We start from the raw sequence: 25724 nt of genomic DNA on the forward strand, positions 1-25724 counted from the left end.
TCTGAATCCAGTAATTACATACTTGCACTTCTATTTAAAAATACCTTAAATTTCACCGGTAATATTTTGATAGTAATTAAATTTCCATCAGTAAATGAATGAAGCGGAGATTTTCCTTGTTTACTTATGAATTGCCAATTTTGTTTATTTGTGAATCTAAAAATTCTTGCCATGATGAATGAGTGATTTTGCATTCTTGTTTCACAATTAACTGCGAATGCATGTGGTGATGGCTTTTATTCTAAATGTCACTTAGTAAAATAAACCTATTGCACTAAAATGATCTGCATTCACTGGTTGGCTAATGGATAGTCATGGGTTGACTGCCGTGTTTCTCACATTAGAAACTAAATGTATGTTCAATTGGCCAACCTGGCCCCAGATGTATCATTATTCACACCAGCAGTCACTGTCCAAGATCTAGCTAGGATTCCTTGATTGAAGGATAGACATTGAGTGGTTGGGTGAAAAAAAAATTGAATCATTTTGTGTTTATTTGGAATCTAAGTTCATCATGGAAGAGGGAACTTCAGTCCCAAATATACTATCCACTGCAGAAGGTATTCCTCTTTTCCTTATAAGACACAGCAATGTGAACCCCATGTTTCTACTGCAAGCAATTAGTTAATTTTTGTCATCTTTTGGCGGAACTCTTCCTCTTGTGGTTAGCTGGTGTCTTCTTGGGATTGGTTTCTAACACTATGATACAGGGCACACTCCGAGGCCCACTCGTGTACACGGGGCACACTCCGAGGCCCGCTCGTGTACACGGGGCACACTCCGAGGCCCGCTCGTGTATAAAATTAAAACCCAACAATAGCCCAATCTAACCACAGACAGTGTGAACCTTACCTCTGCTTGATGAACTTTTTTTTTCACAGCTAAATCAAAAAGGTTTAGTAATCAAAAGCTAATACTTACTCCAAAATGAAATATCTTGCTTGGCCAATCTTGTTTCAGTTTTTTTTTAACTAAATGCAGAGACAGTAACCAAAAGTATTGTAGGTTGTCTGGAGTTTCAAAAGGCTTTCAATAAGATACAGCTTAATAAACTAATAAGGGCACAGAATATATAACACAAAAATCAAAGCAGGAGTGGACCATTCGGCCCCTTGTCCCTAATCTGTCATTCAATAATATAAAAGTTGTATTTCACCTTCGTGCCCATATCCTGTATTAACTCAATAATCCTTGATACACATAACATCCAAAGAAATCTATTGATATATGTCCAGAATGTACAAACAGACAGAACATTGACAGTCCTCTTAGGCAGATAGTTATAAAGATTCTTTATTCTTAAGATGAATTTATTCCATCTCATCTCAGTCTTGAATGACTGAAACCATATTTTAACATTGCCTTGTTCGAGAATACTTAGAGAGGCAAATTGTTCACCCCTGAATAAAAATTGTTGAGTTATGAATTTTGTTTGCCTTAAAGAGATTATCTTTTATTCTTCTAAATTCAAGAGTACAGGCTGAAGCTGCTTCATCTCACCGTAAAAAAAAAACCCATCCCAGGAATCAGTCCAATAAATTCTCCTCCCTCTATTGCAAAGAAATCCTTCCTGTTTAGAAAGGAAAGAAGTGCTCTACACAATACTCCAGGTGCAGTCCCATGAGCATCAGTAAAGTAGCTCTACCCTTGCACTCAAATCTTCTTATAATAAAGGCAATTTTTCTTCCTGCTTCCTTGATGTATCAGTATATTGATTAGCAATGATTCATGTAGAATGCTCAAATCCCTCTGAATTTTAATCTTTTAATTTCTCACCATGTGAAAATACTGCCCTTTTCTACCAAAATGGAGGTCTTGACATTTTTCCACATTATATTCCATTTAGCATTTAAGTAATCTCTCTTGATTCACCTTATAAAACACACTGTCAGCCAGGTTTGTATCATCAGAAAACCTGGATGTATTACTTGGTCCTGTTATCCAAATCATCAATGTAGATTGTGAACAGCTGGCCTGCTTATTCTTACCCACTGCCTTTTGCCCAAAGACTGATTCTCAATTCCATGGCTCCTCCATCGAGAGAAGCAGGAGCACCAAGTTCCTGAGAGTCTACAGGGATGACCTCACTTGGTCCCTCAATATCAAGAAGGTACAGCAGCACCTCCACTTCCTAAGGAGATTAAGGCAAGCGAGGACAACCCCCTCCCCCCACCAATTTTAACTGAAATTCAAAGGAGCACCTTTGAGAGCATGCTGACAAGCTGCATCTGCATCTGATATAGGACCAGAAGTCCCTACAAAGGACTGTGAGAATGGCTGTGATGATCTTAGGGGGCCTCTACCATCCATCGGGGACTGCGTATGTAGGGCCCTTAGTATTATCAAGGATCCTGCCCATCCATCCAGTATTCTCCTTGACTTTCTACCATCAGGCAGGAGACTCCAATGCATATAGACAAGAACTGTCAGAATGGGAAACAATTTCTTCCCCAAGGCCATTAGGTTTCTGAACTCCCTGCCACATTGTATTCAAAGTGTCACCGGTTAATCTGTTCTATACCTTACAAAATTTAATCTATGCACTTTAATTTATCCATTATTCATCTGTAAATTTTTATCCTTACAATCCTAATTTATTGTGTGTTATGTGTACTGCTGTGTTTTGCAACCTGGTCTGGGGTAACGTTGTCTTATTTGATGGTATACATGTGTTAATGACAACAAAACTCGACTTGACTTGACTAATTCTGTGTGATAATCTCTTGTGTGGTACCTTTACAAAGACATTCTGGAAGTACCAAAACAGCATCATTGGTGTCCCCTTAGCTGTTCTGTAGTTACAACTTCAAACTGTTCAATGTTTACTGTTCCTTCTTCCTTAGAGATTGACATCAAATATTTTTGTTCAATATCTGTCACTTCCTTATTCCCCAATATAATTTCTCCTGACTCTGGAACAATTCTAATTTCAAAATAACATCAAGGAGAACCTTTAGGGTTCTTTTAGGTTTCTTTGTTTTGTGGCTGCCTGTTGGGAGACGAATCTCAAGGTTGTATAATATATGCATACTTCGATAATAAATGTAATTTGAACTCAAAATTCACATAGACCACAGAACACTACTGCACAGTACAGGCCCTTTGGCCCACAATGTTGTGCCAACCTTTTGACCTACCTTAAGATCAATCTAATCCTCCCTTCCTACACAGTCCTCTATTTTTCTATCATCAATCTGCCGTTTCTGCTCTCATTGCTTGTTTGAAAATCTTCTCATTCACAAAACTATCTAGACTCCGGTTCTTAATGTGAAGAAAGTAACAGATCCATAAGGGGTTCTAAAGCTGAACATTAATTCCATTAGTATCAGCTTTTCAAAAGAGTAACCCCTGATATTCGCAGAGAGAATATTCCATTTATCTTCATTTTACAAATTGTAGATAAAATAACATTTTTTGTGCCTTAACAGAAGTTTATTGGTATGTAAGTGAAAGCTGCTGTGGGTTTGACATATATTGATCAAAATAAACACCCATTTATTCCTCTCAGCATGTTATATTAATTTAATATTGCTGCCCTTTCAAAGCACAGTCGGCAGAAATGAATGTCAAAGCACTGAATGCTGATACTAAGTATTGTGCAGAGCTATTCAATTCCCTTGTGTATTTGGGAATGAAAGGATTTCAGCCATATGACCAATCTATAGTTGAGCTGACACAATCAGGGGAACAATCATTTTTATTGCAAAGCTGCACAAATATTTAATAGTAGTTCAAAATCTTCACGAATGTTCTAAAAATAGCAGTGACTGCACAGAAAAGGCCTATTGTTGAAATCCTAAAACAATTTGGTAAATGCTTAATATAAGACCATAAGATATAGGATCAGAATTAGGCCATTTGGCCCAGTGAGTCTGCTCTGCCGTTTCATCACGGCCGATCCATTTTCCCTCTCAGCCTCAATATTCTGCCTTCTCCCTGTATCCCCTCGTGCCCTGACTAATCAAGAACCTATCAACCTCTGCCTTAAATATACGTAAAGACTTGTCCTTCACAGCTGCCTGTGGCAAGAACTTCCACACTCTGTGTGGTGAACTACATATACCTGTCTGGACTGCACCTGTGGCTCCTCCAACAGACCCCTGCTGACTGCTCCTGTGGCTCCTCCAACAGACCCCTGTATAAAGGCGATTGAGGTCTGAGCCTGGCCTCATTCTCCAGGATGTAGTGTTGTTCATTCTTCCAGTCAATAAAAGCCGATATCTCGCTTCTTATGTCTCAGAGTGAGTTATTGATGGTGCATCACTCTGGCTAAAGAAATTCATCCTCATCTCTTTTCTAAAAGGATGTCCCTGTATTCTGAGGCTGCATCCTCTGGTCTTATGCTCTCTCACCATAGGAAACATTTTCTCCACATCCACTCTATCAAGGCCTTTCAAGATTCAATAGATCTCAATTAGGGCATCCCTCATGCTTCTGAATCAGACACTCCTCATTGGACAAGCCATTCAATTCTGGCTTGTTTACTCATTTTAATTTGTATGTGGGGCCTGCTAGACCTTTGTCCAGAAATATCAGCTTAGTATACTAAAGCATAGATTCAAAGTTTATCTCGAGCAAGTAAGTCGGCTTTTAATCAGCCTGTAGCCTTTCACCATTCAAGGACATGAGGCAGATTCCCGCTCAGTGCAGAAAAGAGATAGAGAAATACTTCAAAGATATGAACAAATTACAAGCAATTTCCTGTGATAAGAACAAGAATATCTTACCTATCTACAGGAAAAATGTAAATAAGTTTGAAAGAGTACAGAGAAAATTTACAAGGATGTTGCCTGGTCAGTGTACTATTATGTGTACATAATAAAGATCTTCAATTCCCAGTGTGCAATGCAGGTGGTGACCCAGAAGTGATGTTGGTGAGCAGGACACACACGTGCTCTTGGTAGGCTGAATGCCCTGAGAAAATTGTGGCCAAGCTGAAGCCATTATGTAAGTTTGTATATAAAATAGTTCTAGCATTTTTACTTCCACAAGTTTGTCTTGGCTGAAGAACAAACATAACATGGTGTCAGAAGTTAGCATGAGGTCTAACTACAAAGCATTAACTGAATACCGCGAGCAACTAGGTTCCAATGGAGAGAAACAGTCGGTAAGAGAGCACACTGTCTCGAAGTTCACCAAGAGATTCAGGAGAGAGAAGCTGAAAAATTCTGTTATGGATAACCTAAGTCCACCCGCACCTACACAGTTTACTGACAATCTAGCTGATAATTGGAAACACTTCAAACTGTGATTCAATATACTGTTTATTTAGCAGTGAGCAGAGCCAGTGGGGGTGGAGGAAAAATCAAAAGCATCTATCTTCTACAAGTAATTTGTGAAGATGGTTTGGACATCTACAATAGCTTTCAAATTGATAAGACAGACTTTAAACAGACTTTAACTCTAATGACAAAATTTGAGGAGCTTGCCCTAAGTGAAAACATCACATTTGAAAGGTATATAAGTTCTTCTTCTGTGACCAGAAACAACGTGTCAGCTTTGACCAATATTTAGCAGAACTTAATACACTGAGTAAGTCCTGTGAGTTTGGAGACTTGAGAGACACACTAGTCAGAGACAAAATAGTTTGTGAAATCCCAGATAATGTTCTTAGAGAAAGACTACTCTGAGAAAAAAAATTGATGCTATAAAAGGCCATGGATATGTGTAGGGCAGCAGAAAGCACATGAGCACAAGCTACAAGAGGTGCACAGAGCAGAAACAGCAGCGTATGTTGTGACGATAGAGGGGCAGAATGCAAGGTGCTTCACAAAGCACCTGCAGACCAAAGAGATAGGCTCCAAGAGCAAATGCAGCAAATGTGCAGATATGGATATCCCAAAAATGTGTCCAGCTTGTGGAAAGTCCTGTAATAATTGTGGAGAGAAGAATAATTTTGCGAGGTGCTGCAAAACTGGGGCTACCAAGAGAAAGATGCACATTGTTGCTGAGGAAATGGAGGCAGTTGTTGCAGATTCTCTGCAGACTGCTGGTGCTGGTAAAACAGAATGGATTGTCCCAGTGACTGTGAATGAGACAGTAATTCCATTCAAGCTTGACACCAGAGCCAAAGTGAATCTGTTATCCATCGATGATTACAAGACTCTCAAAGTAAAGAGCAAAATTTACCCAGTGAAGTTCAAAGTGACAGGCTATACTGGAGAATACATTCCAGTAAAATGAGGCTGTATAGTGACCTTCAAGCACAAGGGGCAAAACAGCTACTGGTTGTAGATAAGAGAATTCAGACAATATTAGGTCTGACTGCATGCAAAAGGATTAACTTGGTGGAAACAATTTTCGTAGTGGCTTCACAGACCAAAGGTGACAGGGCAGCATTCAATAAAGAGTACTTAGATGTCTCTGAGCGTCTCAGATGTAACTTGAGAAACTTGTAACGTAATCCATATGAGATCCAGAAAGGTTAAGCAAGAGAAGCACAAGAACTTAACTTTCCATAGACATCCATACCAGTTACGCCAGCATGAAAGTCAGGATGCCAGTACTGAAAAGAATGATCATAATGAAGAAGTTGCCAGTCATGCACCTGTGGTTCAAACTCTGTCTCATTGACTTCCAGTTAAAGACTGAAAATCAAAAATATCTCTATGGTCCTCTCTGAGGTTGAAGAGGAAAAGTAAAAAGGAAGATGGGGAGACCACATAGACCCCCCCCCCCCAGGCCAGGACAATAACACTAGTTCAACACTAACCAACAGGAAGAATTGCTATCTATGATATGAGCCAAACGAAAGAGTTCTGTGAATTAAGATAGGATCAGTTGGAGCTCACGCAAAGTCTCACAAATCAGATGGATGTAGTCCAGGCTCCATTATGAGGCATGTGGCGTGAACTATGGTCACCCAGCAAGGAAGAAAACAGACATGAACAGATAAGGTCTTGGCAGAAGGATGAGAAAGAAACAAATATGTAGATCAGAGTTCTCAAAAGGACACTGGTATAATGCAGCACGTGAAAGCAAGATACCTGTGGAAACAAATAGCAGTCCAAAAGGGATCATTAAGCCACCACAGAGACAGAATGAGAGTGGCTGATTGAAAAGGAGATGGTATTTGTTCATTACAATTGAAGTTGATGTAAATATCTGTGTTGGAAAGCATTATTATGTCTTGCAGGTCTTTGAAGACATACTATGGTGTTTGTTTTCTTTAAAGGGGGAAGATGTGTTATTATCTGTGTACATAATAAAGATCTTCAGTTCCCAGAGTGCAATGCAGCCGGTTAACCTGGAACAGGAGGTGATGTTGCTAAATGACACACACACACACACACACACACACTCTTGGCAGGCTGAAGGTTCCAAATAAAATGTGATTGAACTGAAGCCATTCTGTAAATCTGCAAATGAAATAGTTCTAGTGTTTTTACCCACACTAGTTTGTCTTTTTGGAAAGAACAAACGTAACAGTCTGGCCAACCTGAGTTATATGGAAGAGTAGGTTAGGACTTTATTCCTTGGAACACAGAAGACTGAGAGGTAATTTGACAGGTGTATACAAAATGATGAGGGTTAGGGTTAGATGGGGTAAATGCAAGTAGGCTTTTTCCACTGAGGCTGAGTAGGGTTCCAACTAGAGGGCATGGGTTAAGGGCAAAAGGTGAAAAGTTTAAGGGGAACGTAAGGGGAAGCTTCTTCACTCAGAAGGTCTCGGGAGTGTGGAATGAACAGCCAGCGTATGTGGTGCATGGAAGCCCATGTTCAACCTTTAACTTGGATAGGTACATTAATTTGGTAGAGGTATGAAGGGCTGTGATCCCAATGCAGGTCCATTGGAATAGGCAGTTTAAATAGTTCAGCACAGCCTAGATGGGCCAAATGGCCTGTTTCTGTGCTATACTTTTCTGTGACTCTAGTATCAGAATTCTGATGGAATCAGAATTCCATCATTACATGTAAAAACATAACTGTATTAGATGAGAAAATAATTAGCATTTCTATTCATGTCATGGTATCCCTGGCTGTCATCAGTATTCATAACTGATTATCAGCAGCTGCAATCTACATTTCAAACTGGTTAGTTAATTGCAAGTCCTTCAGATGGCTTGCAGATACTTCCTCCAACATCCCATTTTCTCTCATGAGGGTTTGCCAGTTTGAATTTTCCCATTGAAGGAAGGAAATAAATGTGACACACTTAGAAACACCAAGTTTCACCTAGCTGCAGAAAAAAAACCAATAACATATGTGAATGATGATTAATCTGATTCTGATATGGGTATCTATTGTGAACTGAGAGTGGGAAGTGGGCAAGGGGAGGGGAATCATTGCTGGGAAAGGGGAGGGAAGAGGAAGAACCAGAGGAACATTTTGTGATGATCAATAAACCAACTATTTGGGATCAAATCACATTGCCAGGTTTCTCAGGGCTGGGTGTGTCTGCACCTGTGTCACTGCCTCCAAACCAGCACTCCTTCTCTGCCACCTGTCCCACACCCCTCCCACGGTGCTTCACCCCCACCTTTCCCAACATCCTCTGCTCCCGCCAGATTTAGTAACTCGCTCTCTGCTTCACATTGACAAATACAGTACTGTGCAAAGGTCTTAGGCACCCTGGCTATATATAAGTGGTTAAGACTTATGCACAGTGCTGTATCAGCCTGCCCTGCTTTCAACACTGCTTTGTTTCCAGACACCTTGAGAACGGGCAAGAGGCTGAGAGCTGGTTCGGTCCTGCTTAATCGTTCATATGCCACCGTTTCCAGGGTGCTTTGCAGAGTGAACAATTTGAAGAATATCAATCATTCTGGAGTAACATTATAAACCACTGACGATACATCTTGTGAGGATACTGTTGTTCAGCTTTCTAAACAACCACAACAAGTCAGACATTAATGCAGAACCTGTAACAGGCAAGTCTGAAATCCAGAGGCAGGATTCAGCAAGGTTCAGTTGTAGTACCTGCAATCCCTTCAATTGAAATTGTTGAGAAAGTTCCTATTTTCCCACCTGCTGTAGTCCACCATAACTGAAATTTAGTTCACTCCCAGGGACAATAAAGGGTGTTCATGTGCTCTGGACTCAGATGATAAGATTGGGATGAGTTCTCTGACCTTGGCAATCCCATTTACAAACGTTTCATCACTGTATGAGGAGACCTCATTGATGCGCTGTTCCTGAGGATGATGTCTCCTTGTAAGGTGATGAAACATTTAGAAAAGGATTGCCTGAGTCGGGGAACAATTCAACCCAACCATCAACCACCCGAGCTACACATTTTCTGAGTAACTTCCAATAGTTTATAAGGCTCTGAAACATCCGACCACTGTGTTACAGATCTGCGCACCAGAGCCTTCCATCTCATTTCATTCAAACTACTTCAGTTTTCACACTGGAATTTGTGCACCAATGGAAATATTGCCTCACAGTATCAATATCATATCCACAACAGTAAATCAGATCCTATCAATTTGTTAATTATGGCCCTTTTAGTCTCCTTGTAATCATAAAAACACATCAATAGGTACTAATCTATTTCCTTTCTGAATGCAATGATTTAATCTGGCTCCACTACTAAGTCCACCAATTTCAGACCCTGTCCTTTGCAGTGTAGAAACAATTTCCCTGAAATCACTTCCATTTGTATATCATCGTTCTACTTCATCTCTTTATTTACGTTTCCACCATAAGGAATAGTTTCTTTTTAGTAATGAGGTCCAGACCTATCATGTTTCTAAATTTTACTTTTAAACCCCTTCTGAGTCTTCTTTGCTCAAAGGACAACAATACTGAGAATAACAGTATATATTCTGAGTCTATTTGTTGAAATAAAGCCCGTCATCACTGAAATCCTTTTCATAAATCTCTTCTTTACCTTCATCAGGATTTCCCTATTTTTCTGAAAGCATGGTATCCAGAAATAGACAAAGTATTCCAGTGGTGTTAGTGCCACATTGTTTCATAGCTTCCTTGCTCTTGTACTCCAGGTTTTTATTTATAAAACTGAGGAAACGGCATGCATTTTTGAACTGCTTTGTCATCCTGCTCTCCAACACACTCTGATATTTTGGTTATGTCATTGGTGTTATTCCCTCTGCCAGAGGATCAGGATAAGTTTGCTGATGATTCTACTGCCAATGATTCCTCACATCAGTCACAACTTCCATTAAGGAAACAGCAAATGACATTCCACAGCAGGTTAAAGCAACATTTGCACTGACAAGCAAAAAGTGACCTCCGATCTTGCCATCTCGTTGAATCTGCCATCAACTAGTGTTTCACCATTTATAACAGCAAGATCAGCCAGGAGACTAAAACAATCTTGATATCTTGCAAAGTGTAGATCCAGGCAAGAGAGTGGATGGATGGGAAAATAACAATTAGCTCCAGATCATTCAGGGCATTAGGGAAGCAGCAGGCATCAATCCTGGGAGCTTATTTGTAGTTGCAAGATAACTTCAAACAAATTATGACCCACTTTATTTCCTTCGCTCCAAACATATAAGGCACTTTTCTTAACGAAGCCAGTTTAGCTCAACACAACTTTCATTCAGCATCCTGTTTTATATTAGGAAGTTCTACCAGATTATACTAAAAAAATTAGTGTGAATAATACATGCCTGTTCTTTTCGTAGACCATGAGGAATAATGAAATCGATTTTCAGATATCAAAACAGGTTAATGTAACAAATTCCTCCCATTTGACAGTGAACAGTAAATTAAGACATTTTATTGCATTGATAAGCTAAATATATATTAAACAAAGAGGGATGGTATGCTGGCATAGTGGTGCGCACAACACTCTACAGTAGCAGCGACCCAGATTCAGTTCCCTCCACTGCCTGTAAAAAGTTTGTGTGTTCTCCCCGTGACCTCGTGGGTTTCCTCCACATGCTCTGGCTTCCTCCCACAGTCCAAAGACACTCTGGTTGGTAGATTAATTGGACATTGAAAATTGCCCTGTTGTTAGGCTGGGGTTAAATTGGGGGACTGCAGGCCGGAGGGGCCTGTTCAGCACTGTATGTCAATAAATAAATAAATAACCAAGAATCTCTGAATCACTCACGTTTTGTTGCTCGTTTGGATTTCTGATTCAGATAAAAATTGGATTAATTGTGACTTACCTCATCAGACCCTGATCCAAAAATGAGAAGGTCAAACGGTATAGCTGCAACCATGTCAATAAGGAACCAGCCTTTGAAATAGTGAATCGCAATTTTTGCTGGATGACTAACCACCTCTTCATTTTGGTTTACGTAAGTTGTTCTGAAGTTTATTAGGATGTCAATAATGAACATAATATCCACGATTAAATCCACAACATTCAGTGGGCTGCAGGAGTATCCGCACTCTCTTCTCTTCTGCTCCTCCCTGTCATTTAGTAGGAAGGCTGCGGAGTAGGGAGTGAAGATTGCGGTGTAGATGACCAGGAGTAAGATTAGCCAGTCCCAAACGGCCTTGAAAGGACTATAGTGCAGGATAGTGAGTTTATGGATGCGAGGTGTCTGAAGCTTGTACTCTGGAAGAACATCAGCTCCGAGAGAAAGAACCTGTAGTATGTAGAAATAGACAGAAATTACAATGCAGTAATATCATATTTTCATAATTTTCAGCCATGGGCCAATGTGTACTGTTCTTTTATTTATTGCTATTGTCAAATTGATAAAAAATCAATAATTGAATGATAATAATTGAAAAAAATGATTAGAATAAAATTGAAATGAGATAATTGGATTTTGGATTTCCTTTCCCCAGTCAGTTTGGATTGGCAACAACTTCTCCTCCACAATCTTCAGCACGGGTGCAACAGGCTGTGTGCTTAGCCCCCTGCTCTACTCACTTTACACTTATGACTGTGAGGCTAAGCACAGCTCCAATGTTTGTTGACAACACTACTATCACAGGCCAAATCAAAGGTGGTGACAAACCAGTGTATAGGAGGGAGACTGGAAATCTGGCTGAGTGGTGCCACAACAATAACAACCGCTTACTCAATGTTAGCAAGAGCTAGTTATTGACTTCAGGAGAAGGAAACCAGAGGTCGGTGAGCCAGTTTTCATCGGAGGATCAGAGGTGGAGAGGGTCAGCAACTTTAAGTTCCTCAGTGTTATTATTTCAGAGGACCTGTCCTGGGGCAGCATGTAAGTACACTTATGAAGAAACCACGACAGTGCCTCTACTTCCTTAGAAGTTTGTGAAGATTCGGCATGACAACTAAAACTTTGAGTAACTTCTACAGATATGTGTTTGAGAGCATGTGGACTGGTTGCATTATGGCTTGGTATGGAAACATCAATGCCCCTGAAATAAAATCCTACAAAAAGTAGTGGATGTGGCCCAGTCCATCACAGGTAAAGCCCTCGCCATCTTTGAGCACATCCACACAAAGTGCTGGAGCAGGAAAGCAGCATCAAGGACTCCGTCACCCAGGCCAGGGGCTTTTCGCTGCTACTATTAGGAAGGTGGTACAGGATCCTCACGACCACACACCTCAGGTTCAGGAACAGATATTACCCCTCAACCATCTAGCTCTTGAACCCGTGGGGATAACTTCACTCACCCTATCACTGGACCTATAGACTCACTTTCAAGGACTCACCTCGTGTTCTCGATATTTATTACTTGTTTATTTTTTTATTCTCTTTTCTATTTTCGCAACTCGTTGTCTTTTGCACACTGGTTGTTTGCCTTCTCGTTGGGTGTGGTTTTTCACTGTGTTTATTGGATTTACTGCGTATGCCCACGAGAAAATAAATCCCAGGGTAGCATATAATAAAAATATGAACTTAGATAATAAATTTACTATGAACTTTGAAGAAAATGTAGAACACTCTTTTCCCTTGAAACAAAAAGGATCTCAATAAGATCTTTAAAATCATGTTTTTTTAAACTTAGACGAAGTCTCCATTTATTGGGTGGAGTAAACATAGAAGCTATCTTGAAAATAAAGATACACAACAAAAATCCCATATGGAACTTCCGTAGCCAAAGAGTGGTGAGAGTATGGAACTGGAATTCACAAGGACTGGTTGAAACAAGCAATTCAGATGCATGTATAATTAGGCTGGACAAGTACATAAGGAATGGATTTAGAATCAAATGAAAAGACAAGCAGGCAATAGGCACTGCCAAATGGCATGTTTTGGTGCAATATACCTTATATAATCTAATGTAAATCTGACCAGATAATATTTAGTGACATATAATTACAATCTCATCATCATCATTATGTGCTGTCTGGTATGATGCAGCGATCTTGGTCTTTCCATGACCCTGATTGTCCTTGGCAAATTTTTCTAGAGAAGTGGTTCGCCATTACCTTCTTCTGGACAGGGTCCTTACAAGACAGGTGAGCTCAGCCATCATCAATACTCTTGTCTGGTGTCGGTGGTCTCAGAACTATGACTTTGATATGCACCAGCTGCTCATATGACCATCCATGACTTCCCGTAACCCTTGCACCTGTACCCCTCCATTACAATGAATGGAGACTCCATATGTCTCAGGCTGTTTGAGTGAATGCCCCAGCACCAGTGGTGAAGTATTGCTTCAATTTTATGCTCCTAACTCTGGTAGTGAACTGCGTAGACCAAAATTAGTGAAAACAGTGGATAACAATTTTGGGATTTCTGTGCTTGTGCAATAATAAAGGTTATTGTTTGTTAATTTGGGGAAAAAAAATCTCAAAGCTTATGCATGGATCTGGCAGCATTTTCCCCATAAAACTGGGTTACCAGACCTTTTAAACATCACTTTTGGAACAAGTGATCAATAATACCATTTTCCTCTGGGTGGCAGTGTAGCCACTTTAATAGTTGAGGCTTTTAAAAAATGCCTGTCTGGACACAAAGTCATCCAGATTTCATGTAAATACCTGATGTTATATATTTCTGTAAATTATAAATACATACACTCATGTCCTATGTTGTTGCTTCCTGAACAGACTTCCTGTCTGTTCTTTCCCATCATTTTACTTTGGCTACATAAACATGTTTACCATATTTCTTTTTTCCTCTCCTTTAGAAATCGCTCACACACTTTCCTTCAGGAAGATATTTCTCTACCTCTCTTTTACAGCCAAAGCCACACAATGGTTCTGAATCTACCCACCCTCTTGACTATATTCTCATAATGGGGTGACAGCATGAAAATACAGTTTACCGCTCCAGTTTTGAGTTGCATCTGATTGTTCACCATATGTGCTTTTCCAGTCTCTGAAATCCTGTTCTGTATGAGTTTTACGCACCTTCCGCCTTGTCAACCATTCCCATTCCCTCATTTCACTGTGCAAAGGATGGCGTGTGGAGTGAGTGGGCAACTGCTAGAAACTACTGAACCTTTACATCTTTCCTGCTTTTATACCACTAATGCTGTTCTTTTGGGATTGGATCCGGTAGCATTGCATACAACCCCAGCTCACTCCATCTAAATCAAGGTTTCTTAACCTTTTTAATGTCATAGACTAATGCCATTAAGCAAGGGGCCCATGGACCCCAAGTTGGGAATCCCTGCTCTAAACCCTTCCACCCAGCCCACCACACCCAACCTCATCTCAACCCGGTCTATCCATTCATTCCACATCTACTCTATTCCACATCTCTCTATCTTACTCACTACTCCCAATCCCATTACATCCTGATGAGCCCAAACTCAACCCTACTTCAACCAAAATCTGCAAACTTCACTTCACAGCTTCTACTTGGCTTCACTCTATCTGACTACACCTAGTGTTGTTGCACCCCCTCCTATCGCACTGACATACACCTAACGTTGATTAGGTGATGGAGACTGGAGATAAAAACTGTACTGCCCGCCAGTCCGTAGGTGCCCTTGGGATCCCAGAAATGAGGGGTGGATCCTTAGACCCACATGGCATCAGGCACGAGGCTTCTGCCATCATTTTGAACTGAATGCTTCCTTTGGGTTCATCTGAAGCTGGGCATATATCTTTACAGGCCATCCAATGATGGGACAGAATCTTTGCACCATCTCAATGCTAGGATTGAGTACTTTAGGACAACCTAATGGAAGTCCTGGGTCTTTGAGGCTCACCTATGCCTGGCATGGTTCATCAATACCCTTCTGTTGCTAGGGTTTGGTCTCAGGACCCACCTGAAATTGGCACTGGGTACATATAGTCAACATGATGCCAATTATGACCGAGGATACAAGGACAATGAAGGCCCACAGCAAGGATGAAATGGTTATGATAATATGGACTAGAGAGGGTCTAGGACCTGGAAGCAGTGATCATATTGGATTTGGTGCTATGTTCCTGGTCCAGGTAAACAGGAATGTGGGCAATGATGAGAAATCAAAGATGCTCTAAAGAAGCAAATGAATGGATAATAAGGCAGATGAGCACAGTACAGAAGTATGTGAGCTAATAGACTTTGGTAGAAAATCTAAAAGGCTGAGTTTTTTTAAATGTTCAGAGTTTGGGGAAAGTTAATGTTCGAAGGGATAAGTATATCCTTGTATATAAGGATACTGCAAGCTAACATACAGACATAGCAGGCAATTAGAGAGCCAAATATTATGTTGGTCTACAATATATGAGGATTTCAACAGAGGAGTAAAAATATCTAAATTATATCTGGCCATGTTAAGACCACAAAGTGTGCAATTCTAATCCCCTTACTTTGGATAAACTTGCTTCTGAGGGGATGCAACTAATATTCTCCAGAATGATTACTGGGAAGGTAGATCTGATATACGAGGAGAAATAGAGTAGTGTAATGCCCTGGTTAAGATCTCTACTGCCATGCTGTAGATATTTCATTTTGGCAGTTTTTGCAAAAGTAGTGTGTCCTGCTGGTAGAATACTTTGGTTTTGGCTAGAGTTAAGAAGCCCCGTTGCTCAACTTAGGAACGTTGTGCCAGCCAATCAGGGTGGCAGAATCGGGAGAAAGTTCTAGAGAGTGGGATAGACAGAGATTTGTGATGGATAGTAGTTTGGTTCGGCTCTTTTTTTTTGGTGGGAGCTGTGGGGAGGACAGGAGGGAAGATGCCAGAGAATGCTGTTGGGAGGAGAGCCCCGTTGCATGAAGTGATTTGTGCAGATGAATGGCTCCAAGGAGGAAGGGCCAATACTCCCGAGAGAACACCCGTTTGTTCAAGATGGATATTTAGTGAAGTTTGGACTGTAGCGGGTGCTCTCATGCAGGCCATGGGTTTGGTGCTGCAAGTAACGGTTATACCCAGCTTTTGGACAATACGAGCCCCAACAATATGGACAATATGGGCCCTTTTATTTTTTTCTTTTCTTTCTTTTAGTAACCGTTTGATAAAGCTGAAATTTTTAAACATACTTTGTTTTTAATTTTCTGCCGTGTATAATCTGTTATTTCTTGCTGACCGACAAATGTGTGTGGGCTGTACCTACACAGCATTCACCCAAAGCGAGGTTTCTTTAATCAGAACATCACGATGCACCTGTTTTGGTTGAACCCCAAATTATACCAACCCTAGACGCATATTGCTTGTGAAAAGTGCCCTTCTCACTGCTGAGTCACGTAGCTAAACAGCCAGGTTTGCATATGAGCCCAGTGAGGGGGTTACAGTAGGATAGGCCACCTCTCTTTAAAATTTACAATGAAAAATAACTTCACTGAAATTCTTCAAGGATGTGACAGGGTGGATGCATGGAGGAGTTAATCACTCTCAAAATAAAGAGCGAGCCATTTAGAACTGAAATGAGAAGTACTTTCACTGAGACTTTGAGGAAATGCTGGAATATTCTAACCCTGTGGAAGTTCTGTCAAAACTGAGTTCAGCAGATTACTGGGTATTAAAGGAATCAAAGCAGCTGGAGATAACAGCAAGAAAACGGTGTTTGGAGTAAATGGGCCATGTTGATTGGTGAAAGAGGCACCAGTTGACCATTTTTCTTATGTTCTCATGTCCAGGTCCAGGTGTGCATCAAGCTCTAGAATCGAAGTACGAGATTATTGGATGTGATTTGTAACCATGAATCACCTGGATATAGGTCTGTCGATGTATATAACACTTAGTAATATGATTTTTGGGTGGTGTGGGTGGAGATACGTCTCTACCAAGGGAGGTCTATGGTAGGTGCTCCTTCGCTCCTCTAGCCTGCAAGTCACCTTTGGGCAAGGTGTAGCACTTGCTTAGCCTTTCATCAGAATCAGGTGAAGCAATGGGATCAGATGGTGGATGATCATATCAGCAGCTGCTGGTGCATTTCACAAATTCTGGTTATGTGACCACTGACGCCAGGCAGATAATCTGTAAAGGGTATTAATAATGGCTGGGGTCACCCATCTTGTAAAGACACTATCCAGAAGAAGGCAATAGCAAACTAATTCTGTAGAAAAATTTGCCAAGAACCGTCATGGCCATGGAAAGACCATGATCACCCACATTACACGAGCTGGCACATAATGACAATGATGATTCTTAGGCATTGATTGCTCCTGAATGCAGGATTGCAGGACAGAAGTCTGCAAATGGATATCACTGTATATACAGTATTAATGTACAGAGGTCTGGCTTAGTTTAATACAGGTGGATACAGGTGTCTCAGTGGCATTAACTGTAATTCCAAACAACTTTCTTTTAAAGAACTGGTCCAGGCTCAATGATTCTTTGAAGTATGAAGACTGCTCATCAACTCCTTCCTAGCTTCAACTCTTTTTAGTAACAGGACAGTGCGCACGAATTTCAGTGATTTGCTAATTAGGCTGATGCTGTTAAGGCCACTGGCTTTTGAGGAGAGGTGGGGAGGAAATGGGTTGAGTTTCCTGACATAGGAGGAATGGGTAATGCTTGTGCCTTGCTAAGATGGGGTGAACAACTGACCTAATTAAAACACTTTTATTTTACTTTTTTTTTCCAAATGGTATGGATTTTTTTTTCCTTTTGAGTTTCAAACTCAATGTAATAGCATACGTTTTGAAAACTGCAGTGCTTTCAAAGAGTGGCCAGATTTCAGGAACAGGAAATAGGCATATCTTATAATTTCTTCTCCCCCTTATGCTGATTAATTATCATTTTGTGTGACATACATGTGTAACAGGTGATGCTTTGCCTACAGATGTTGTGCTGTTCTGGGAATCTTCTGTTTCATTTGGGCAGAATGTTAGACCATAACGCATAGGAGCAGAATTAAGCCACTCAGCTTATTGAGTCTGCTCCACCATCCCATCATGGCTGATTTATTACCCCTCTCAACTCCATTTTCCTGTCTTCTACCTTACCCTTTGATACCCTGCCTAACCAACAACTATCAACTGCCACTTTAAATATACTCAATGACTTGGCCTCTGCAGCTGTCCATGTCAATGCATTCCACAGACTCACCACCCTCTCGCTAAAGAAATTCCTTCTTAGAACATAAGAACATAAGAAATAGCAGCAAGAGTAGGCCATCTGGCCCATCTAGCCTGTTCCAAGGTCATGGCTGATCTGACCATGGACTCATCTCCATCTACCCGCCTTTTTCCCAGAACCCTTAATTCCCCTACTATGCAAAATCTATCTAACCTTGTCTTAAATATATTTACTGAGGTAGCCTCCATTGCTTCATTGGACAGAGAATTCCACAGATTCACCATTCTTTGGGAAAAGCAGTTCTTCCTCATCTCCGTCCTAAATCAACTCCCTCAAATCTTGTGGCTATGTTCCCTAGTTCTAGTCTCACCTACCAGTGGAAACAATTTTCCTGTCTCTAGCTTATCTACCCCGTTCATAATTCTATATGTTTCTATAAGATCTCCTTCCATTCTTCTGAATTCCAGTGACTACAGTCCCAGGTGATTCAATCTCTCCTCATAGCCTAACCCCCTCATCTCTGGAATCAACCTGGTGAACCTCCTCTGCACCGCCTCCAAAGCCAGTATATCCTTCCTCGAGTAAGGAGACCAGAACAGCACACAGTACTCCAGGTGTGGTCTCACCAGTACCCTGTACAGTTGCAGCATATCCTCCCTGCTCTTAAAATCAACATTCCATTTGCCTTCTTGATAGCCTGCTGCACCTGCAAACCAACCTTTTATGATTCATGTCCAAGCACTCCCAAGTCCCTCTGCACAGCAGCATCCTTACCTCTGTGCTAAATAGATATCCCTCAGAAGACAGCCACCAGAAGATATCTGTGGCTATATCCTCTGGTCCTAGACTCATCCACTATAGGAAGGATCCTCTCCATATCCATATGCGATAGGTTTCAAAGAGATTCCTTCTCATTCTTCGCAACTCCAACAAGTACAGGCCCAGAACCATCATTCCATCCTTTATTGTTAAATAAAATGTTAAACCCGAGAGAATAGCATTGTGAGAGATAAGCACCAGCATGGCAATATTTACTACTATTTTAAGATCTAGTTATGTGTCTGAATGTATTAAGCAGTACAAGAGGCAAGCACAAGAAAAATGAATAATATTTAGTGACCTATACTGTTAATTCTTTTATAAGTTTCTTGGCAAGCAATTTTCATGATAGACTTTCATGATCGAAATCCCAATAGGTTATAGTCTCTGTCAACGTGTTCCTGCCTGCTGCATTGTGCCTTGTTACATAGTCTCTGAAGGCACTTCTTTCTTTCAGCTTCCTATACTATCTAAAATCCACATTGTCTTCTATGTATTCTTCTCAATCTTTAGAAACATGTCTGGTGCCCCCTTATCACCACTTATTTATTTTGTACTGTTGTTGGTCTTTTCATCTGTAATACTATTCTCTGCCACAGACCTCAGCCTTTCACCTAGATTGCTGTAACTTTTAATAAGTTCAAGGCAAAACAAGCAGAATATACTATTAGCCCCGGTTAAATACTGAGCAAAAACGATAACCTGCAGTGTTATATACACAAGAGATTCTTCAGATGCTGGAAATTTAGAGTAATGCATCAAAAGGAACTCAGCAGGTCAGGTAACATCGATGGAAAGGAATAAACAGTTGATGCTGCAGCAGAAACCCTTCATCAGGACTGGAACGGAAGGAGGAAGAAGCCAGAATAAGAAGGTAGGGGAGGAGGGGAAGGAATATAAGTGAGAAGGTTGTAGGTGAAGCCAGGTAGCGGGGGTTGGGGGGTGGGTTGAAGTAAGAAGCTGGGAGGTGATAGGTGGAAAAGGTAAAGGAATCTGACAGGACAGGAGCTTGGACTAGAGGAAAGGGAAGGAAGAGGAGCCCGACGGGGAGGCGATAGGCAGGTCAGGAGAAGAGAAGAGGTAAAAGAGGAGCCAGAGAAGGGAGTGGAAGAAGGGTAGAGGGAAAAAGTTAGAGAAATCAATGCCCATGCCATCAGGTTCACTATAATGTTAGCTCCACAGTAAAAATCATTGGACAAGGCTGACAACCAAAACCATTAAATATCTATTGAGGAATTACTTGCTAGTTTGAGTATTTTAAAGGAGAAATTGAATATATGGGGTAACAATGATAATAGATGCATTAACATTATATTGTTATTGGATAAATATGATTTGTTCATCATAGAATTGCTTATAATTTTAACAAAACCATGAACATTATGAGGAACCTGAGGCTGATTATTCAAATGATTATTCAAATATTTACATAAGGCTTGAACAAAAATAAAATGTGAATATACTATTTACTGTTTGGGATGGCACTGTCACAGGAAGGCAGCGTCCATCATCAGGGACCGCTGCCACCTAGGACACCTAGGACATGCTCTCTTTTCACTGCCGCCATCAAGAACGTGGTACAGGAGCCTCAGGATTCACTCCACCAGGTTCAGGAATAGTTATTACCCCTCAGTCATCATGCTCCTGAACCAGTGGGGATAACTTCACTTGCCCATCACTGATTGAACTGTTCCCACATCCTATGGACTCACTTTCAAGAAGTTTTTATCTCATGTTCTTGATAGTTTTCCTATTTATTTTAATTTTTATTATTTATTTATTTCTTTTTTACCTCCACAGCTTGTTGTCTTACACATTGATTGTTTGTCCGTCCTGTTAGGTGTGGTCTTTCGTTGATTCTGTTATGGTTCTTGGATTTACTCAGTATGCCCACAAGAAAGTGAATCTCAGGATTGTATATGGTGACATACAGAATCTGTACTTTGAACTTTGGTAGGGCAACATTGTTATTTTCATTTTGTGTTGTGAAGGAAAGCCAAAAAGAAGTTAGAAGTGTTTAGGAATGTTATTTGTGACAGATTTATCAACAGTTGCTTTGAATTTCCTTGGCACATACTGCAGCATTTCGACAGTATCTGCGGTTCAAGCTGCAGGACTCTGAGCTGTAGCCTTCTCTCCACGCACAGCACCAGAGCACAGAGTGCAATGAACTGAGCTACACCCAGGCATTGACTGAGAGGAGAAATGGAAGGAGGGTTGAGAATCAAAAATGGAGGATTATTGAGTGAGGGCCAGTTGCCAGGTGAAAGATGCTGTGATCATTAGTTGAGAAAAGAAGTGTTAGGGTGGAATCCTTTTCTGTTGCCTGTATGACTACAGCTCCAATAAAACGGCCTGACCGTTCTGCATGCTCAGAATTCTCCACTGTGTACGACTTACAAGTTGCATTGCAATAACTCAGGAAGACTTCTTCAAATGAATCTTCTTTAAATGTTTACCATGCAGGTGGGTGAAGGCTGCAAATACATGGGAGTGCTACCACCTGGAGCAGGGGTACCCAACCTGGGGCCCATGGACTCTTGTCCATGGCATTAAAAAGATTGGGAACCACTGATCTGGAGGTTCCGATATTTTGGTGTGAAAATAGAGTCCCATTCTTACATCATCATTGGCCTAGGTCCTGTGATACCATGTGGGACCATGTGTATCACAGGCATTGCACCTCCTCCTTCTAAAAGGCAATTAATGTAGAGTATTCAGTGCTGGAATTGGCAATGGTAACCACATTAACTGGGAGAGAAATAATAAAATAGTATCAGCAAAGAACCAAAATTAGAGCAGACTTTTTGGTCAGGTAGTTAAGGTGTATAAAAGAGTCTGGTGAAAAAATATTTTTCTTTACTACTTGCCTCCAGATAATGACGTAAGCCATTGTGCTCATGCATTGCTTGGCCTACTAATGCTCAATGCTGTAAAACAAGCACTTCAGCAGCTTAAACACCATCAGCATTTTTGTGCATAATCTGGGATCTCTGCGATCCCAGAGATCGCTGATTCTGCTGATTCACACCTATGTTCATAGTAATCTGCTCTTGTAGAAAAGCAAGTTGGGGTTTATTATTAGCAGAAAGACCTAAACTCACATGGGCACTTTAATATCTCATTCCAAAAAGGGTGCTGGGTTTCTTTACTTGTCACCTGCTTAACTAACCAAAAAATGTTCCTGATAAACTTTAAAACAAAATGCAGGGATGGACATAATGACAATCAACTGATCTCTTTTTAGATCCTGCTGGACCAGTAATAAGACTGTAAGACATAAGATATAGGAGCAGAATTAGGCCATTTGGTCCATCGAGTCTGCTCCGCCATTTCATCATGGCTGATCCAATTTTCTTCTCATTTCCAATCTCCTGCCTTCTCCCCGTATCCCTTGATGCCCTGACCAATCAAGTATCAATCAACCTCTGCCTTAGATATACATAAAGACTTGGTCTCCATAGCTGTCTATGGCAAAAAATTCCACAGATTCACCACTTTCTGGCTAAAGAAATTCCTCATCTCTGTTCTAAAAGGACAACCCTCTATTCTGGGGCTGTGTCCTCTGATCTTAGACTCTCCCACCATACGAAACCTCCTCTTCACATTAATTCTATTAAGGCCTTTCACCATTTGATATGTTTCAATGAGGTTACCCCTCATTCTTCTGATTTCCAGCTAGTACAGGCCCAGAGCCATCAAACACTCTTGACGAAGAATAAGTAATCATTCTTCAATACACCACACATCGCTGATCAGTGACTGAATAGAAGATGCAAATTTAACTCGAAGTAACAGATTATTTGATTTTAACGAGACTTAAAAGATTAAAGATTAGTTTTATTTGTCACATGTACATTGAAACATACAGTGGAATGCGTTGTTTGCATCAAATCAGCCAAGTTTGTCATGATGAGGTCTCTCTCAGGTTGGAGGAGCACCACTTCATATTCTATCGAGGTAGCTGCCAACCTGATATATGAACTTCAATTTCTTTAAAAAAAGGCAACTTCTTCTTCCCTCCCATTCCCTCTTCCTTAATTACCCACTCTTACCTCTTCTCCTCAGCTGGTTAATTTTCCATCTGTTATAAATGAGCTACAGGTAGGAGCTGAATGTGATGTGGTCAGCAAACATGCCATAAAATCAATAAATAAAAATTATACAAACACAAACAATTAAGTACATATAAATAAATAAATCAGTTTCCTCAATCTGCTTTTTAATCTTCTGAACTAGCAAGAACTTGACATGTTAGTTTAAAAATCTGACTGTCTGTGAACCATAATCACAAGAGATTCTGCAGATACTGGAAATCCAGAGTAACACATACAAAATACTGGCGGAACTTCCCACAGAGACTGCCTGACCTGCTGAGTTCTTCCAGCATTTTGTGTGTGTTAGTGAAATCAGCATTGTTTTAGTTATTAATTCATCCTTGCCAGTCACCTTCAGGAGATGAAGAACGGTTTACAACTGGGTCCAGTATGTAGGGAGTGTTGCACTGTTGGAATTGGATGTCAAATGTCTCATAGCGGTGTTTCAATGAAGAGTAGGGAAATTATTTCTGATGGTCTCTGGAACATTTATTCCTTAATAAAGACTCTGAAAGAAATTGGGCTTTAATATTTTGCTGGTTGTGGGAGCCTTGTGGTGCCTTGAACACTACATTACAACACGCTATATTTCAAAAATAAATTTAAGTGCCTCATTTATAATATTCTAGAAACAACTGCTATATAAATGTAAGTATTTTGACATTTTCTATGAGGAGTCTCTGTATGTCCTCCCCTTAGAATACATGTGTTTTCTCGGGGTGCTCCGGTTTCCTCCTACAGTGCAAAGACGTACTGGGTAGATTAGTTGGTCATGCTAATAAATTGTCCCATGAATAGGTAAGAGTCAATTGGGGCTGTGATGTTGCTGGGTCAGTGTTGCTTGCAGGGCCGGAAGGGCCTTCTCCTTGCTTCATCAATCAAATAGCATTAGCATGCATTTCCACAGAAGAGATGCCGACTGAACTCAGTTCGGACAAGTTCCTGAGTTCAGTCGAGATGTTTCTTACAAAAAAAAAGGCTGAGTTGCTAGAGTAGGCCATATTAGGTTCACCTCTCAGCAGCCATATACTGGCATTGATTAAATGTCACACACTGTCCCATTGGTGGTGTATAGAAGCTGGAGAGAAGGAAGGGAAGAGGAGATCTAACACTCTCTGCCTGATAAGAAGATGCTGCATATAAAGAAAATTTTCATAACCTGGTTACATTTGGCTATGGTCCTACAGCGTAATCCTGAATCACATTCTGTGCTAACGGCCAATCTCACTTGAAAAGCCAGAAAATCACACTGCAGGAAGATAAATTTTCAAGATTTGTTGCAAATATTGAATGAGGACAAACCACTAGCACTAATTAAACTTAAGAAATGAAAGCCACTGATTTATCTTTACTTCCTGGCCTTTTCTTATTAGCTCTTTTGGCTTTAGTACTGTAATGGACTCTGGGTTATTTAATGACAGAAAAAAAAGATTGAGACTGATCTAAATCCTGTATGCATATTTCTTCATTAAGGACATGCTGACAAACCAAATGTTCTAATTAACATATGCTTTAGTAGCCTTTTCTACTTCCTGTTACAGAGAAGGTGGTTTGCATCATGAGAGATGAATTATCCTAACATTCTTTAGTGCTATTGTCAAAGCCAAGGGTAACCTCCTCTATTAGCAACCTACCTTGAGAATTCTAACCGTAATAAATGGCCGCCATCTAACTGCGTCACAGTATTTCTATTTTTAGAGCAATTAAACTACCACATCCATGTGGAGTGTGAGCATGATAATAGATCTTAGTTAGCAAGTTGGAATGACATATAGACAAGGAAGAGATACAAAAGCTTATTCTACAATCCAGATCAGAATTAAAATCAGGTTTGATATCACTGGTGAAATTTGTTAACTTTGTGACAGCAAAACAATGTAATACATTATAAAAAATTGCAAATTGCAATAAGTTTATAGATATTAAATAGTTAAGTAGTGCAAAAATAGAAATAAATAAGTAGTGAGGTAGTGTTCTTGGGTTCAATGTCTATTTAGAAATCTGATGGCAGAGGGGAAGAAACTGTACCTGTATTGTTGAGTGTGAACCTTCAGGCTCCTGTACCTCTTTCATAATGGTAGCAATGAGCAGAGGGCATGTCCATGGTGATGGGGATCTTTAATGATCCATGTCTCCCTTTTGAGACATCGTTCTTTGAAAATTCATCCTTTTATTTGTTACTGTGCGTAGTACTGTTCCATATTAATTAGACAAATATGCGCTACTGAAATCAGACTGCTCTTTGGAAACTCTGTTTTCTTTGATTCTGTTACTTAATGAGAAGAACCCCAATTAAATAGAAATGAAGGTAGGATTCCCCTGAAAACCTGCTGGATAAATGCCATTTGCCTCCAGTTTAGCTGAATTGCATGGTTGATCCTTAGAAAATGCTGATTCAACTGATGTTGGCTAGGATAAAGTTAATTAATCAGCTTCACTATTTCCAAGCAAAGCAAAGAGAAGATTTAGACCCCTGTTCACAATCAGTGACATGAGAGGAAAATACGTAGGCTTGTAAATGTCCATTTAACATTAACTCAGGAAAGATAGTGACGGCAT

At 40.4% G+C, this 25724-nt stretch overlaps 1 protein-coding gene across 4 annotated transcripts in view; it reads right to left on the minus strand.

Annotated features, from left to right (window-relative positions):
* LOC140728545 (voltage-gated inwardly rectifying potassium channel KCNH7-like) overlaps positions 1 to 25724 on the minus strand; it is a 523000-nt gene that overhangs the window by 71728 nt on the left and 425548 nt on the right. For all 4 annotated transcript variants that reach the window (XM_073047421.1, XM_073047422.1, XM_073047420.1 and 1 more), the window contains one exon: positions 11082 to 11507. In XM_073047421.1, the coding sequence (XP_072903522.1) occupies positions 11082 to 11507 (426 nt within the window). The remainder of the gene's footprint in view (positions 1 to 11081; positions 11508 to 25724) is intronic.

This window comes from Hemitrygon akajei, chromosome 5 (assembly GCF_048418815.1).
Source record: "Hemitrygon akajei chromosome 5, sHemAka1.3, whole genome shotgun sequence".
NCBI classification, from domain to species: Eukaryota; Metazoa; Chordata; class Chondrichthyes; order Myliobatiformes; family Dasyatidae; genus Hemitrygon; species Hemitrygon akajei.